This window comes from Mya arenaria, chromosome 2, assembly GCF_026914265.1.
Source record: "Mya arenaria isolate MELC-2E11 chromosome 2, ASM2691426v1".
Classification (NCBI taxonomy): domain Eukaryota; kingdom Metazoa; phylum Mollusca; class Bivalvia; order Myida; family Myidae; genus Mya; species Mya arenaria.
Genome location: NC_069123.1, coordinates 41811337 through 41830582, shown reverse-complemented (window position 1 = coordinate 41830582; position 19246 = coordinate 41811337). Strand labels below are relative to the sequence as shown.

Genomic DNA, 19246 nt, shown 5'->3' with positions numbered 1-19246 from the left:
AGACCTTTGCTTTATCTTACATGAGGGGTGGAGACAGACTGGGTGGAGTATATTGTCCCCAGATCTTTGCCTCATACTTAAAAAGGGGCGGAGACAGGCATTGGTATGTCGATCAATAAAGATCCTCACCTAATCCCATGTGTTGGGTGGAGCAAAGACATAAATAGATTTATATTAAGTTTGAATTTTTACTGTTCATAACAGCTCATTTCGTTAATTCCCAGCTCTGTAGAATCCATGTTAATACTGTAGACAGAAGATGGCTTATAACTCTGGGTTTGATTGGGTTTACTTAATTATATAAATTGGTTTATGGCTCAGACATTTGGCATTCTTTGATGCCTCAGATAGCTCTTAGCCTGCCAGTTGCCAGTGGCTTCCTGGAGCTCTCATTGACTTTAAATATTTGCTGTTCCCCACTTCCAGATGATGTATAACATTGTTGTTCATTCACAGACCTCAGAGAATAAACATGCTCTACTGTTATTAACAAAATTCATATGTGAACAAGCTGTAATAATATTAAAATGTCTTGGAAAAACCACTATGAAACCTGTATAGCTAATGTGATTTGTAGGGGTAGTTTATTGCTGGCATGCTGACTATGGAGTATACAACTAGTACATTTTGATGAGCAGAATACCTGGTGTGGCATTTGTATAATTTATATTCATTATATATGTTTATTGTATTTGAAATTTCAGAGTAAGCGGGAAGTCGAATGGTACAATGAACGGGGACATCCACAATCACATCGATCATGAGCTGGAAATCCTGAACTCAGGTAAGTCAAGGTCATTACCTAGGTCATCACTATAGCAACAGACACCTTGCTGGTCTATCTACTAATAGTTACCTGCTACTTATAGTATTTTATGGCAGGTTGCGCAATCGGAGAACTATTTGGAAAGACTGCAGTAACAACCAAATTTCAAAAAATGCTTTGTGTTAAAATATTGAATTAGTTTAAAGAAAATAATGAATTAGTTTAAAGAAAAAAGATTAAAGGTTAAACCACCTCTACTGAATGAGATGGAGATTTCCCATGCGACACCAAGATGGAAATAAACACTCTCCATGAGGCAGCAAAAATGCTGCTAAATGGAATTGTGAAGTGGTGTTTATTGTTCTGAACCATTGCATAAAAGTTTACAACAGAGCTCTTCTGAAATGTACTGAATATATTCCTGGAGCTCATATTGCAAACCTTTGAAATATTTCGGAGCCCCATTTTGAGTGAACTCCAGTTTATTGCAATCACTTGTATTCACTTGTATTTTCAATGCCATGTTATACATGCAAATAGTACTTGAACTAAAATCAAAATGAAATATTATACTCAACAAACATGGTACAAGAAACTAACAGTTTTAAATGCTTGATTTTGTGACAAATTGCAGTGTTTAAATAACCTTCTGGATATAGGAAACCAATATTAACTCCTGCAGATCAAAATGGCATGCTAATTAGTGTTTAAATGCCCAATTCCACAGTCATTTCTGTGTGCAAATAATAATTTGTAGGTGAAAATAATTGCCATCATTTCACAGCAATCTAAATGAGTTATTTCAACATTGAAGATTTACTTCATTGGGAGTAAATTCAGTTCTATTGATATTACATTCTTCAGAGGAGATACATGCGGAATGGTAAATCAGCTATATGCAGGTAAATTACATGTTAGATTTATAAGGGGCAATAGATATGCTTAAACATGGAGCATCAAGACTTCATGAAGATTACTTAATGTATAAATATTGAGATGTCTTTGTTAATTGTTCTATTGTAAAATCAGACAAAAATTCAGATGAAATCTTAGAGATGATATTTTTATTTTTTTATTTTTTTTTATTTTTATTTTTCATGAAGTTGGATTCATTTCATTCCTAACTCCTATAAAGTATCTTTATAAGTTGTGAATTGTGGTTTGAGGTTGAACTTTAATCAGACATATTCTGGTATTTACAGCCTTTAATGCCAACATATCAAAGTTATGTAGTTTCTCCCACATTGTGAAGATTCTGGGAGGATGATATCCTTGTCTTGAACCATATCTTGATTGAAATGTTTAGAAAACTTGTGCATCTGTGCACCTTCACTTATCTTGATGGAATGTTGAAATCAATCAGAATTCAGAAAATGAGAGAGAAAAAAGCTTTTTACAGAAAATATTTATGATAAATTTTAACAAGGTTTTCAACTGAACCAGGTTATTAGAATCAGGACATCTTTTGGCAGGCAGGCATCAAACATTGGTTTCCGCCCAATAACTTAAGCTAGCATTGATGGATAGTAATGAAAGTTGGTGTGTTGGTAGCTTTTGTGAAGAACTAGCTTGAGCTTGGGATTGCTTTGAGCGGTTGGGTCAAGGTCAATTTCTCTGTCACTAAAAATAGAAAAAATGTGTCTGCCCATTAACTTACGTAAGAATTGAATGGAATGGTAATGAAAGTTGGTGTGTTGGTAGCTTCTGTGATTGAGAGCCAGCTTGAGCTTGGGATTGCTTTTGAGGGTTCGGGTTCAAAGGTCATGGTTATACTGTACTAATAATAGAAAAATGGTTTCTGCCCCAAAAATTTAGTAAGAATTGATGGATAGTGATGTATGTTGAGCTAGCTTGGAATTGTTTTTTAGGGAGTCTGGGTCAAGGTCAAGGTCACGGTAACTAAAAATAGTTAAAAGTAGAAAAATGTTTTCCAATAACATTAATTTGAATGGATGTATAGTAATGAAAGTTGATGTGTAGGTAGCTTATGTCAAGAGCTAGCTTGGGATTGCCTTTGAATGAATAAAGATTAGGCTCCTACCTTTTCCTAACTCATACACGGTATTGAAAAGAATTGGCTATAATTTCGGATTGCCCATATTAAACACCTGGTTTTGTTGCATTGCCGAGCTTCAAGTTTATTCCTGGTATAATAATGATGCATGAACTATATGTTATTCCTCACATTTTACAAATAACTTGCCGATTGAATCAATCAGTGTATCCCTGCTTTCATCGTTATGACTATAACTAATAGTTTTAAAACAGTCAAAGGTTAATGATAATTATACAAGATGGCAAAGTAATTAGGCATTTCAAACCTAATTGTAGTTCATGATTCAGCATTTACCTAAATTATTTTTACCTGAGCTATTTTTGTAGTAAAAATAATTTCATGGTAAGCTTTTTATGAGTCACAAATATGCCAATGGAAGAAGGTGTATAGCTTGCTATATTTTAGTTACAGTATCAAATTGATAAATAGATAGTTAAAATAAAATGAAGTATGTAACAAGACATGTAATATATCCACCCATGGGCTATATTTCACACGGTGGCTGTGTTATGTTGTGTCTGGGGGATGACTTTTCCTCCATAAGATGACAGTACCCACCCTGGGGCTGCTGATACACAGATACATGCAGATACATGAATAGGAGGCCATTATAGCAGATACACAACCATGCCCCATCCCCGGCCTGTAATCATCTCCCCATCATTGTGCCCTGTGGCCATGGACAGGCGACCTACGGTCCTGTATTGAACACTAATTGTGCGCGTAATGAGGTTGACAGGTGCCCTTGTAATTACCCGCCATCAGTGTCAGCCCAGGTAGGACCAGTTACAACTCATAGTGATAGAACCACTGCTCCTGGATGAAAACATGGATTACAGTGGGATTAAGCCTGTTTAAGTGTCCACCCAAGTGCCTATCTTCAAACAAGCTTCATTGTTTGTCTCTGATAACATTGTGAATAGGGACATTGTAAGGACTTACAGAGAAATCTGTGACACTTCATTCCCGCTGGATTACATACATTACCTACGTCAGGGATATACACAGGTACACTTACATACAGCTATGAGTCCAGCAACCCGCAGGCTATGTGTCTCATGTACTGATTTACTTCTTATACCTGCAGAAAATTGGATTCATCTCTAAGATGTTACATTATTTTCACTGTTATTTTTGACACTAGTCATACCTGCACAAGCAAATTTCTTCAATGATAAAAGTTTGTTTGACTTTTGTATATAGTAAAGTGTTAGTTTTTTGTGTATTTAAATTTAGGATACATTTACTGGTTGACACTTGACAAACCTGCACAAGCAAATTTCTTCAATGATTTGAAGTTTGTAAACACATGTAGTTAATGGGCAATATCGTGCCAAGTAGCAGGGCGTGTTGTCAGAGTATTGTATAGTTACAATATGTGGGGGATCTCTGAAGACACTTGAGTCAACACTTTTTTATAATGTAGCATGTTGTAACACTCCAAGAACAGGTAGGCCATTGGCATTAAGGTCATTCACAAGTAGTTTCCATCACTCACGTGGCGCTGTGGTTAGTGGTGGTGACTTTAATCACTCAACAACACCACACTACATGGGTAACGATTAGTTGTAGGACATTTATGTTTGTAAATAAGTGTCTTCATGTATACAATGTGCCGTGAGGAAATAAATGTTTGGTACCATTCTCTAGAAATACGCAGGCATGCATATTATACTGCTTTGATTAAGATGTCCTTGATGAATGTTTTTGTCTGACACAGTCAAACACCATATTATCAGGAGCAGGAATTTCTATAATGCTTTTAATTAAACACAACTAGGCTTGTTTTAAATGTATTTAACATACAGTACATGTCCCTCTTGACACTTGTCAATGTTGACCTTGATGGCCAGAAGGTCATCATCCTTGTTGTCTGCTTCTGATGGCTGTGATCAATTTTATCCTGGTCATTTACACTTAATGTGACACTTATTTTTAATTAAGAAAGATTGTGAACTCTATGATGGTAACATTATGTTGATTCAGAGTTGATTTAGTGACCAGGGTTGATTTCTTTTTGCCTAAATTATACAATTTCTTATTGACTTTCACATTGGCTAAGGTTAATTTTGCTATAGCCAATTTTTAATATGTTATTAAAATGTGTTAGTTAAATGTCTAATTTCTAAGTTGTGAGGTTAAATGATATCCATCACAAAGCTGATGTTAGAGCCCAGTATCATCATTGTAGGTAGTATGAAGCCCCTCCCCAGGGCTCCACCCCCTAAGCCCTTGAGGAAGCCTGAGTATGGGCACCTGGCTCCCCCAGGTAGCCATGGCATCTGGAGAAGGCCCGCCCCCAGCGTGTGGTCACCCAACGGTTTGTCAGCACAGTTGTCGTCATAGCTACCCACCCAGTTTCTAGATATTGTGACAGAACGTGGACTCCATTTTTTCTTGCAAAAGCATGTCAGGTTTCTGTCAGTATCATTTTCTGTTGTATGTTTTTGAAGTAAAAAATCTTAGCCATAAGGAAAGAAAAAATATTTTTGATGTATTTACATGAAATATATTATACATGTTACCAGTGACAATATACATTGCTTTAGCAAGGTCCATAATACTGGCTTCAATATTTGCCTAGTAACGCACCTTTTTGACTTGGAAAAATTGACAAGCGTTGCCATCTGTTCTCTTCGATGTTTATGTACTTTAAAAATATTAAGTGTTGAAAACTTATCCATGATTTGCGCATCTGCACTGAATGTAATTTCGATCAAATAGACAGTAATCTGACAGACCTTTGCAGCTGTTGTATTTTCTTACTAAATACTGTATTTTTTCTTGATTTCAGATATTTGCTCCCCATTCATAATTATTATGCATGTTCAACCATATTCTTGAATGTGCATGATCAGTTTTAAAGTCTTGAGAACCTTTCATCATGGCGAGATGATGCATATAAACTGAAGGGCTTATGAGTAATTGCTGCATGCTCCTGTGTTTATGTTAATGGCTATTAATGTATTTTAGGTGCATTCTTAGTTCATTTTGTTGATTCTGATCTGCTTTATTCATAACTGGTTCCAATAATTTTGCCATGAAGAAAGCTTAATCTGTTTCCAGTAAGACATGTGCTCTTCCATTTAGCGGTTCAGCTTCTCTTACTCTTCCACTACATTAGGACAGTTTGTTTATGGTTACCTCCCTTGGGATTTTTTTTTTTTTTTAAATCGGTCCAGGAAAGGCACTCAGTTGACAGTTTCTTGTTCTGTGGATACTTGACTGAAAACTGTTGCCGTTTCTGTTTTGAGGTTGCACATACCCTTTTGCCATTAGGCCAAATAAAAAAATAGGTCTGTTTCAGGTAACATATCCGACCGACCCTATTTTTTCCCGCCGACCCTAACCTATTTTTCCCTGAAAAAAAATGTGATTTTGGTATGAAAAGCATTTGTTACGAAATGTATGTACGTTAAGTTGACAATATTAGAGTTGGATTTCTGAATGTATTTACCGTTACCTTAGAGTTCGGACACCTTAAAATAATTAATTTTTCGCTCTCCGAATTCATGAAAAATAATAAATCTGCCTTTTTTCTTCATGTCTGCATTTTACCACTTATTAATTTATCGGTAGTTATCAATGGTTATTACGCCTATAAGTGTAACTCCTTCATCAAGTTAATTAAAATCCCATTCAACACCATTTTATACATGCATTGAAATGAATAAACACCTTTTATCGGTTTCAGATCAAACAGTCACATTGTGTGACGTCACATAACTCTTAGTTATACCCACGAGGATCTCATGGAGAGCATGGATATTGCTATGCAGGATTAATGTTTCTGAGTGGTGTTTTCGATTGTAACTTAAGTATTGCGTTTCTAACTTTAATTCATCACATTAAATACTTACCTGTAGCATTGAATGTGTTGATTTTTATTGTTCTATTGATGTTACAATGAGTATTACTGTACGATTATTGCTTCATAAAGTCTACATTAAAAGTGTGGTACAAGTTTCAAAGTTTATTGGCGAATCGTTTTACAAACCTGTCATGTCGGTGTTTTCTTAATCTCTTGATTGCCCTTGTTGTTTCTTTAATCCTCCATTAAATATATCACACATCCTTTTCAACAGGCAATAAATCGTTTAGGATGGGTAGTAACTAACTAACTTATCACAGTGATGTATACTGTTAGGTTATCTAGCCAGGCATTGTAACGATAAAGATCAATAATTTTTGTCTGTGAGACTTAGCAACTGTAAAAGTTACAATCGATGTCCTTTGGGTGTCCGAAAATTAGGTACCTAAAATAAATTATTTTTGAAAATAATAATGGATTTCCGAATTTTTAGATTGTCCGAACTCTAAGGTGAATTACGGGTAGTTTGTGCTTGTGTGGCAGGTATATTTCAATTCTTGAACTTTATTTTCTTGTCAGATACAAATGTGTCAGATACTGACTTTCGGATTGATATGTCAGACTTAAGTGTGCAATTTTGGCAATAAAACCTGCATGTTACTTGTTCTTCAAACCTGAACCCCCAGGTCCTCTTGACAGCATTGAGGTTTCCTTGGCTGATGGCTTATATGGTAAATTTGCTGTCCCACTCTTCATGTAATTATGTTACAGGGAGGTTAGCATTCTACAGAGGGTGATTGAAAGCAAAAGGGTGTATAAAGAAAAGTAAAACTGTTCCTGGAAAGTCTTAAATAATAGCAGAGTGGTGTACCATAACTTAGTTGAAATCCAACCATCATTGTCAAAGTATTTAACCAGACCAATATGTTTCCTTTGAAGTATGGAACATGTTTAAAAACTACTGATAAACCTGAAAATTGATGACTTTTATTTTTGTTACTTTCTGAGTCAACAGTTACTGAAATCAATATATAAAAAAAAAAAGAAAAAAAAAGAAAGAATATTCCGACCTACCTACCCTATTTTTTTTGGCAGCGTTACCTGAAACACACCTATTTTTTTATTTGGCCTTACCTCGTGTTCTCATTGTAGTTTAATCTGTTTAATGACAGAAGATCTGTTGCATTTTGAACCTATGACTTTTCACAATTAATTGTGCATGATAGTAAGATCTTGGAAAGCTCTTAATTGCACTGACCCACAGAAAACCATGTACTATCATTACTAGAGTTTTCTGGTTTGTAAGGACATAAAAAATGGCCTCATACATTTGGTTGGCAGCAGAACTTTCCTGTCGAGTGTCTGGATACAGTTCTTACTAGGTAGCAAATTGTTGGAGAAAAAAGATTTGGAAGCAGAACTTGAAGCATATTTTTATATTGGAAAAGGCGTAAATTTTGGATTATTTTCCAGTTAAAGATATTAAGTAATCCAAATGAATCTATTTTAAAAGCATTCTGACTGCTTATGTGATAAACAGGTAGATATGGGATAAATTTATGATCAGTTTTACTTTCATTCTTGGGAATTTACCTGGCTGACTCATAGACCCAAGAAGAAGAAGAAAAAGTGTAATTTAATTTCTTTGATTGATTGAAATTGTTGGAAGCTTCCTTAAATTTAAGTGTATAAGAGGAGAAACTACATTGATACTTGCATTAAGCTTTGAGTGGAGGATATAGGAAGGTGAGGAGATCATGTGGAAGTACAGGGGATGTTTAACGAGTAATGGCATTAACTATTGACTTGTTTGTGTCTGATAGCGGTGTCCAAGTGGGTTTGACAAACATGGATGAGGGTTCGTATTTGGTCATAAATCTGCTTGTGATGCTCTGGCATTTTAGATACATATAAGATCATTGCATGATGGACCCAGTCTTGGTTCAGGTCATATTTAGCTTGACTGATTTTTTCCAGAAAAGTTGAGGTATTGTCATAGCCTTGTTGCTGTTGTCTGCATGCAAGTACTTTGACTTTGGCCTTCACTTAAAAACTGTAAATTAAAAATTGGTGCTCACATTGCCAGAGACAATCTGCACACATGTATAGCTAGACTCATAACTCTGGCTGTGATAATTGTGGAGTTATGCCCGTTTTTCTGAAAAACAACTGATGATTGTTTGTGTTCGCTCTTTGGCACTTTTGTCTGTGCTTTTGTATGAACTGCTCTGCTTTCATCTAAAAAAGAAAGAGTTACTTGTAGAAGTACATTTTTACTGTCTGAATGACTTTGTGGTCTAGTGAATGTTCACATGGCACACATCCAAACTTACAGAGCACTATCTTGCCAGTTTCCATACACTAGTTCCTCTCACTGTCTGACCGTTTTTCTGTTGTACTCAGAAAATCTATTTATTGTTTGCCTGGTTCTCATTTATTTGTTGTACCTTATTATTGTTCTTGATATTTTTTGCTGTATTTTTTTGTCTGATTATAATTATCAGATTACTGCATTTTAGACAGATTGCATGGTTTTATGAGTGCAGTGTATTGCATTTTTTTGTTTATTTCTAGTTAGTAGTTTCATGACTTCAGTTCTTTAGTTATTAGGTATATTGTTGAATGTTTTGGTTAATTGACTTGTATTTTAAATAATGAGTATTAGTAAAATACAATTAGGTTAGAAATAGAGTACTTTGAATGATCATTTTCATTGACATGATGAATGCATTTTTTTGTGCGATATTTATTTCTAAACTTTTTAAGCCAATAATAATGTTTCTTTATTGCAGGACGATCATGAATGTTGATCATATTGATAACTGATAAACTGATGTTACAGACTGTTGTACTATCGGATGTGTGTTTTCAGGTGACACGCATCAGGGGAAGACATACAAGCCCGTGTCGTTCGGGCAACGGGACGGGCACTCAGCGCACTATTCCCCAATGACGGGAACATCTCACATGGGTAAGACAAACCATAGTTTTGATAGACTGCAATACATTTAAAGATGAAGAATTATCTTACCTATGCCGTATATAGGTTTTAAAGGGAAAAGATTGTTTATCTTGAAATTTAAATACAATTTGGTAAATTTTTCTTCCAAATATGTAAGAGGAATTAAGTTTCGTGGATATGTTAAGGATCATCTGCATGATTATTGTGAAGAGTACATTCATGAGTGAGTCATCATTTATTACAAGAAGATCTGAAATTAAAGTGGTATGAATATGGAAAATATATCTTTAAGACAATTTCTTAGAGATCAGGCACCAATTTCTCGAAACTTCTTAAGTCCCTTATAACAGGATTAAGCTAAACTCACTATTTTTGTTGTTCTATAACATGCGTTATATTAACTTCTTTAAAAGTTTTTATGAATCTGTATGCTAATTAGAAGAAACCATTTTTCATATATCAAAATCCATTTTTGTATGTATTTTGGCTAATTGAAATAAGCGACTTAAATCTGTTAAGCTTAAGAAGTTTCGAGAAATTGGGGCCAGTATTGAAATTGTAATTTCATGTCATGATAGTTGTTGTCGCTTTAAAGGGACTAGACACCAGATGATACATTTGCAGAAAAAAAAGAAAGCTGTCAAAAACTTACATAAAATTGTTATTGTTGTGTTTATACAAGCCATTGAATCTTACTGATGTATCACATCGCATTTTTCTTTCACAGTTTTTGTTATTTTTCTATTCGAAATCAATCAGGTTTGTCTTCGTAGTAAGTTTATAAATTAAGTGTCCGCATATTGATCACATGACTTTCACATTCTAAATATTCATTCTTCATGGCTTCCCAAAAGGACTGAAAGTGCAAGGACGAGAAAAAAGGTCAGTGATGAAATTGATTAATGGAAACTTTTGAAAGAAATTATCACTGCTGAAAATGACAGCGAGTTGGCTTAAACGCTTATTGACATGTAAAATACTTGTGTGAGAAAAGAAACAGGTTTTTGGAAAAATGGGAAACCATTCCGCCCTATCAAACCATTGGGAAACTCGGCTGAAACAAGGTGTGAGGTGACATAATTGTTGCGTTTATTTTTCAAAACGTATAATGGGCAACATACTAGCTCTTATTGACAAATCTGGGCTTGTTTTGAGGAATTACTGTATTTGCCACTTTTTGGACTACCTGGTGTCTAGTCCCATTTATCATAGTACACTGATCTTATAGCAAATATTGTTGGCTGTAGATATTGTGATGTATTGTTGTTGCTGTTGTTGTTATTGTGAATGTTTGAATAGTAGATTAGTAAAGTAATCACCTCTTTTGTGGAAAAAAATTAAGCAAATATGTATATAAAACATTCTGCATGACCTTTATAACGTTACTTGATGTTTCTGGCGCAGTGCGATCTCGCACGGCACCAGCGAGTCCTGTTCTCCAGCCAAGGTATAGGACGGCCCCTACAAGCCCGGTCATGTTTCACTCGGTGTTGAAAATCCCGCCGCTCTCTCCACGTACCACTCATAGGGCTCTGGGTAATTCCTGATGCTGTCTGCATGGTTCAGTTGAATGTTCAAAACTTCCATTTTACATTTCAAAAGAAAGCGACTCAAGTTTTCAAGAAAGTAAACAATATATTATTATGTGCATGAGAAAACCCAGAAATTAATTAAAATCTCAAAGAGTGTAATGCATGGAGAAGTCTATTTATAAAGCCTCTTAAATTCATCAGTTTTTGTGAATGCAGCTTATAAATTATATTGTAACAGCTTCATTTATCTTACTTTCAAGGTTTATTTTCCTATAATTGCAAATCTGTAAGCACTTAAATTTACAAAGCACTGAACTGAAGTACTACTATGTAATTTTGGTCAGTTTCTAGACTGAAAGCTGGCTCAGTATCGAGTGTGACATCAGCAGACGAGACCCCGCCCTCTGGTAACCCTTGTTACTGGTCGACCACACCCCCATCCTCCTGCTCGTCTACACCTCCCATGAGGCCACGCCTACCGAAACATTTCAAACCCACGCCCTTCCTTCCTCAAGCGTCCCATGATGTTACACCAACATCAAAACAATCCACCTCATACACTGAAGCATCTAAGCCTCCATTTTCCCCGAGATCTGAACGTCGTGTATTACGACCTCGGGAGATGTCACCAAGCACATGTAGTGAGGAAGGGGGGTCTGACAGAAGTTGGTCCTCCTCAGGGGCCAAAGATGCTAAAATAGCTCCCATGAAAAAGTCCAAGGGTTTGAAATTGTTCAGGCGTATGCAGAAAAAACTGCAGTCTCTAGGCATTCCAGGTAAACAGTGTGAAGCATGGATGCCTGGAAGACCCGTCATGTGGTTTGTTTTACCAAACTTGACTTACACAGTTTGAAACAAATGGAGTGCGTTTTGCCCGTTTTTTGTACATTCAAATATTGGTTTCTATGAATTAATCTTGTTTTGTTTGGTGTCACAGTAACTCAGAAATACTTGAATGCCATCTGAACTCCCTGTTACAGTCTCTAATGTTCTCTACTGTCCCAGTCTCTTGTTGTCCCATACTTGTATGTCTATGTCTCTCTGCTGATTTGTCCTGATCGGTTGAGTGCTGTGGAAGCATTTTAAAGTAATTCTTGTTCTTATTGTTTTAACTTGTGTTCACAATGTCTTCAGATTTGCAGTTTCCCTTCGCATGATTCAGTTGCAGACATGAGAATTTGCATGATGTAAATATTCTTCTTTCAAGGAGCTATTTCTATATCCTTCTCTGGTAAAATGTTATCATAAAACTTGGAGTAAAAGTACCCAGTTACATAAAATTCCAGTAACGATAAAGCTTAATATTGCTTTACATTGTATGGCATTCAAATGATGGCATGGTTATTATTTAGTGTGATGCATGGCAAACAGGCTATACCTTCATCACTCGACAAAAAATAAACTGTCTGCCTTTCTCTTGCTAGTCAAAGATGAGGCTCCCCACCAGCCCAGCTGGCAGCAGACGAGAGAAGCCCCACCACCGCCGGCAGCTCGCAGTGTAAGTGGCGAGGAAAGGCGGGGAATGCCAATCCCCATTCGAGTGGAGACTGGGCATCGGGCACCCAGTTTTGGGTCCCCCCAATCCCGCAGTTATAGTATGGATTCCCCTCAATCTCAGCCTCACTATGTTGTCCCTCCTCCCAGAGATTTCGCCTCAGGTCGCTCCGAACTTCCAAGAGAAATTCCTGTTGTGTTTGAAGGCATTAGTCAAGGTCTACGAAACCTGAGACAGGCTCCTGTAGACCAAGGTCAAAGTCAGTGTGTTGATTACACTGGCCACTCAAGTCCTGAGAGGGGATACAGACAAGAGGTTCCCATTAATAGAACTGGTTCCCAGCAGAGCTTTGTTTCACCTCCAGTAGGTCAGAGGTTAGGTCAAGGACAAAGAGAGATCCCAATACAGATTAAGACTAGTGTGTCCGACTCTGGGTCAAAACCAGATTCTCCAAGGCAGATAAGAATTGAACATGAGAGAAAGAAAGCTGACCTTGAAAGAAAAAGAGTAGTCCTGGAACGAGATATAAACAATGTTATAAACGAGGCAATTAAACAGGTGCCGGTGTATAACAAACCAGCTCAAGAGAAGGTGGAGCCAAGTTCGGCCTCTCAGGAGCAAAACCAAGATGAGATTATGGAGCAGAAGCAGATGGCCGATAGGAAACAGGCCATGCAGACATTTTGGAAAGCCATGGAAAAGCAAGAATCTGATTCTGAAAAACCACATCAACAAACATTTGGAAGTGGATCATATGCCACATTGCCAGTAAAGAAAAAATCCATTGAGGAACAAAAGCCCAAGCCCACATACTATGAAACTGAGGCAGGGAGTTATTCGACACTTCCCTCATTTAGACACAAGAGCAAAGAGAGCCCAGTCCTCTCACACCGACAGCTGGTTCAGCAAGATAGGGACTACAGTTTCAGTGATGTAGAGGGAGGGCGGGGCAAAGCCCAGCCTTCCTGGAGACCCTCTGGCTCACCCCTTCAGTCCCGACATGTCTGGAAACCCATCATCCCTCCTAAGGAAATCCCAGATAGATCAGTTACCCCTGAGCCCAAACATCTCCCTGTGAAGGAATGGCGACCATTGACTGGGCCTGAGCCTCCTAGACGCCAGGAGAGTCGCAGCCGCCCAGCCCAACAGGAGTTCACTACTGGAGGTCAAAGTCAAAGTCAGCCCCAGCAGTCAAGAGGCTACATCCCCATACAGATACAGTATGAGCAGAAGCCAGTCCGGAAAGGTAACCAGGCATGGAATGAGATAGAATAGTCTCCCTGAAAGCATTTTAACAACAGTAACTGAGCAGAGTAGTCATCCTTTCATCGTGGTGACAACAGTTAGAGGACAAGTCACCTACCATACTCATGCTTCATTTGTAGAATGCATGGACAGTTTGCCCAAATGATTTAGTTTGTATTCTTTTGATTTTCTTTCATGAATCAAGTCAAATTCTCAATAAGCACCTTGATATGCATTTAACTAAGAAACCCTTTTACTTTTTACAACACCACAACCATTCTTAACACAATATCAGCTCTTAATCAAATAGTCATAGATACTTTGTCCATGTTTGTATGTTACATATAACATGTTTAAGAATGACCTTGCACTGTGCATATTCTACTGCATGTGCATCATTATTTGAAGAGCATGATTTTGAAAAGTATTATGCAACTATCAATGCTTTGCCTCACTTAGGGGGCAGTGGACATTGCCAGTGGATTTAGACTGTCTAAATGTCTGAATCCCACTTCTTGAGCTGAGAAAATTGTCAACACAAAAGTTATACCAAGTCATTGAAAGGTGTATAACTTAATCCTCATTCTTCTGCAAACAAAGCATGAAGAAAAAAATCATCGGAACATTTCATGCAAAATTTATTCTCTTTCCTATCTGTAGCCAGAAATATTTTCTGATTGGTGTACCTGTTTAATTTCATTTGAAGGTGAACTGTGTCTGCTTCGGTTTATTCACCTTTAGCTAGAAGAAATACCTCAGAATTCTGATTCATTAGAAATCTACTTAATAATGTGTCATTGACCTGTTTTGGTGTAGAAAGGCCTGCCATTATTAATTCATTTTTTTTGGTTCATGCAAATATTATCACATTATTCTGTCTTTGTTTAGAAATTTTGACATTGAATGTTGTGAATTTTTCACATCCTTAACAAATTCCAATAATGACAGCAAGCTTGATCAATCTCGAACACTGGCCATTTCATTATTGCTTCCTCCAAATATGTTTTAATTTCCTAGAAATTTCCAAGACGTAATTGACTTCCTGATATAGTGGGCTGACTGGAAACAGTAAATTGGCTTGTTACAAGAGTGCTGTCATATGGCAAGATGGAATAGACTGATGTCCAGGGTCTGGGATGGGTCTAGCTGCCATTAGGACTGGGACTGGCCTTCAATGCAATATTGCTAATGAAATCAATCCCATTGCAAGAAATAAATACAAATGAAATTTATGGGACATTTAAAATGGATTGTGTCTGTTTTATATGGCAGGTTGTTTGAAAGGCTCATCGTTATGGTGATTGGTCTTGGCATTGCCATTAAAATTTTCGATAATTTTTTAATAATTTCCTTAGCTGGTAGAATTGGATGAGGACATAACCATAAGAAGGCAGTGCAAACTCAATATAGTTATTACCCCATCTGTCACAGTTCACCCATATGTGCCGTGGTAATTAAACCACTCCTATGCCATTGACAGCCAAGCGGGCTGGTCACAAGCAATCAATACTGACCCCTCATAGACTGGTGTACTCTCAGTGCCAGTCTGAACTGTTTTCATAGGGAACAAGTGGTAACCAGTCAGGGAAGAGGGATTTTGGTGACATCTCCAGGGATGCTGGAAGATATTCGCAGCCTTATATTATTGTAAGGTTTGGAATTATCGGATGAGGAAGTAAACTTGTGTGGTCATTAGGGATGATGTGTTTGTCATGTATGTATCGGTTCTGGAAACATATAGGATATGATAAATAACCATGTGGGGAAATATATGGAAATAAAATTGGTGTTTATTAATCGACACTATGTCTTATGTGGGTGTCAGTAAGGAATTGTGTAATGGAAGCATAATTAACTGTGAACTAGTGTGTTGAATTGATGACAAATGTTAGTGTAACTTTGTGCTAATATTTTGCTGAACTTTTGTGTTTATTGAAATGGCAATGGTGTTCTGATTGTGATTACATGAAAAAATATCACCATATACAAATATGCTGAATATTGTTGAATCTTCATCAAACCACAGCCTATCTTCCAATGGTAATGGTTATTTTCATTAACATTAAATAGGTAAAACAAGAAAAAATGAGGACATTTGTATGGGAGTAAATTTGAATATGTGTTTGGTTACTCTAATTAGGGCTCAAATATTCATGGGCACATACTTAAGGTCAAACAAAAGTTGCATTACGATGGAATAAACAGAGGCTGGGTCTTCTCCATAAAACCTTAATTGCAAATGGGTTGAATTGAAAAATAACACAATACTGGTAACTTAGATAATGAACTGGATATGGATGGTTTAAATCTTAAGGGGTATGTACACATGTGTATATAGCTCTTTCAAAAAAAAGTACTTTAAATTTCGAAGATAAGACAACTTTAGTTTAGCAAAAATATAAGTGTTGTGCTACTTTGTTTTACCTGTTTTTCATCTGTATTTTCCTCATTAATAGATTCTTCCCTCATTAATGGATTCTTTTCAGACAAACAGAAAGACATATTTCTTAGTTTCTCTGAAGAAATGGCAGCAATTATAAGAAATTGTGAAGTAATTACCCTTTGTGATTTTAATCTGTCAAATTTAGATAATAGCTTGATATGTGGTGTCTTTGTTCACTAGCATTGCCAAGATGTTATCAAAGGTCCCGCTATTTTTGTATTTTATAGACCTTTCTTGGTTTCAAATGCTGGAGAGTATCCAAATGATTACTTCCTGTTTCTCAACTTTCTGGTATAGAGAGATATTCACAGACAGTTAATGAATCATGGTTTTTGATGCTACTTTAAAGGGACTGGCTCATGTTCTGGCACCATTTTTTTTTTTAGTAGGATGCAAATCCATGCCTGTATATTCCGTCAAGGAAAAATAAGAAAACTGACAACAAAACCTCACATCCAAAAGGACTCATTGTAACACATAAGGATATCTTAACCTTGAAGCCTTTTGTTGAATTGCGTTACAAAATCATGGACTTAAGACAATTTTTGAGCATACAGTCAAACTCCGATGGCTCGAAATCGCTTGGCTCAAATTCCTTGATGGCTCGAACTTGATGTAAAGGATCGATTTGTTTAAACTGAATGTAAGCATTACCGCTTGGCTCGATTTTTCTGAGGCTCGAGGTATTTTCACCGGTCCTATAAGTTCGAGCCAAAGGGGTATTTCAATATTTATTGGAGTTTGAGTCATTGATATCTTAGTTTTAACACTCTTGTTGATTACGCTCCCGTTGATTTGCCTCACTTTATTTCATCATACAAAAAAAGATGCATTTTACAAAAAACAAATGTCCCTTTAATCACAATGCTAATATCAAACCCTCAAAATAGAAAATGAACTATTTGTATTCATTATTTTCTGACTGTTTATGGTATTCACAGATGAGTATCAGTGTCAGAAGGGAAATGGGAATCCATAAAATTACTGTAAAATGTGACCCTTTTGATACTCTGGAATCCTTCCTCTAAAAATGAGGACTGTTAATGGAGAATATATGGTCCTTTTTTCCATGATCAATAGTAATTTGAGAGAAATGGCAATCTTTAGGGGAAACATCAGGGGGGTTTTGTATCCAAATACGATTTGGAACAATGTAATTTACTAGCTTAAAGAAAATGTATGAAGTCTTGGCACAATTGTTGCTGAGAGATTCTGTGATAATTGGTTTGTTTTTTAATTTTGGTTATTTTTCGTTTTTTTGTCACATTTTAAGTCAGTGTGCTAGTTGTTCTGACAGCAGAGTTTTGGCCATTTTATAAAGTAATGGGAAATGAATGACATCTAGGAACACAGTTTTATTGCATTCTTCCCCTCTAAAAGTGTGTCTGTATTTACTTTAAAGGAGACACAATGAAATTCTACTTTCTAGACAAATTTCTGAATGCGCTCTAACTCTTAAGGCAATAGATGTCCGTGGTAAACATTGTATGGTTACCCGAGTATCTTGTATACTGTGGTAAAAATATTGTCTATTATGTGTGTTTATGTTCTTCCATTTTGCCTGAATGTATAATTGATGCACAATTCAAGAAAAAAAATGTTGATATGAAATCCTCAAACTGACAAATCCCCATGTAACAGCTGTTTGTATTTGTGGGAATAAAACCTGTGTGTGCTTTGTATATCATATTAAAATCATTATTATGAATATTTCCACATTGTCTTTATTCCTGTGTAAAACGTTGAAAATAGTACCTTGTAACTTACTACAGCTAATTTATAGTTGAAAATCTTCAGTGTTTGTTTCAAAAGGGGTTGTTAAATATTTAAAGAGATTTGAGTCTTGTCATCGAAGTAAACAGAAGCGGTATATGTCACCTTTTAAAGAAGGCCATTTTGTTTATCTTGAGTGCCTGATATGGAATTTCGAGTACTGCATGAGAACTGAGACGAAGCTGTCACTATGCATGAGTTATTTGTTAGATTCATGTCCATGAAAAAATTGTAAATAAGAATTTAGTTCTGGAGCCAATTGTAAAAAAAAAACTGTTCACAGGTTATCTTTTGGCTAACTTGCGCATTTAAATGATTTAATTGGTTATACAGTCAAACCTCGCTATGTCAACGTCCGATAAGTCGACTTTCCAGTTATGTCGACTTTTTTTCCCGGTCCCGAATTTATTCCTTCTTATTTTATATAAAATAAATCTGTTTGTGTCGATTTTTTTATCTCGACTTTTTCGCTATGTCGACCTCGTTTTTCAGTCCCAGTGGTCGAAATTCACACATTTCCTATGTTCATTATGTCGAACTGTAGATCGAGACGTAGGTGTGAAAATATTCATGACGGTTTGCGGCATGTCACAAAATACCGTGTGTGTCAATATAACAAACTGTCATAATTGGGGGATACAAAAATGTAATTGGTAAGTGCGAATAATTAAAGTTGTTTGTTTATTTATTTAATTAAAGAGACATTTATTGCTCAAGCTCTTTGGTATTGTATAAAACATGAACATTTTATTGATTAGATATCAATCCCGAATGGGAACAGAAAGAATAACTTCAAAATGTCAAATGTTAGTTCCACTGCTCTGTTCGACCAATTCAGAAAAGGACCCGGTATAAAATCTTACAATGTACAAATGTATGCAATTGTGGTTTTATATGTGTTTTGTGTGATCCATAAACGTAAAAGAAATAAATTTGACACAAATAATTCTTTTGTTTCACTTTATTTTTCAAAAATAAGTTTGCTGTTTTTACGACGAAAATATTTAACAAGACCGTTCAATTGTGGATGTAAACATCGTACAATCCAACTCAAACGTGTTGGGATTGGTTAATTTTTTTGTAATTTGGATGAGTCGACTTTTCGTCATCTCGACTTTTTTCACTAGGTCCCGAAAAAGTCGACATAACGAGGTTCGACTGTA

At 36.2% G+C, this 19246-nt stretch overlaps 1 protein-coding gene across 25 annotated transcripts in view; it reads left to right on the top strand.

Annotated features, from left to right (window-relative positions):
- LOC128208138 (sorbin and SH3 domain-containing protein 1-like) overlaps window positions 1–19246 on the top strand; it is a 99874-nt gene that overhangs the window by 25274 nt on the left and 55354 nt on the right. For 16 of the 25 annotated variants that reach the window (XM_052911593.1, XM_052911567.1, XM_052911576.1 and 13 more), the window contains exons 3-8: window positions 705–784; window positions 5014–5142; window positions 9506–9604; window positions 11000–11131; window positions 11472–11903; window positions 12552–13868. In XM_052911593.1, the coding sequence (XP_052767553.1) occupies window positions 705–784; window positions 5014–5142; window positions 9506–9604; window positions 11000–11131; window positions 11472–11903; window positions 12552–13868 (2189 nt within the window). The other 9 variants (XM_052911603.1, XM_052911651.1, XM_052911710.1 and 6 more) reach the window with 9 other exon arrangements.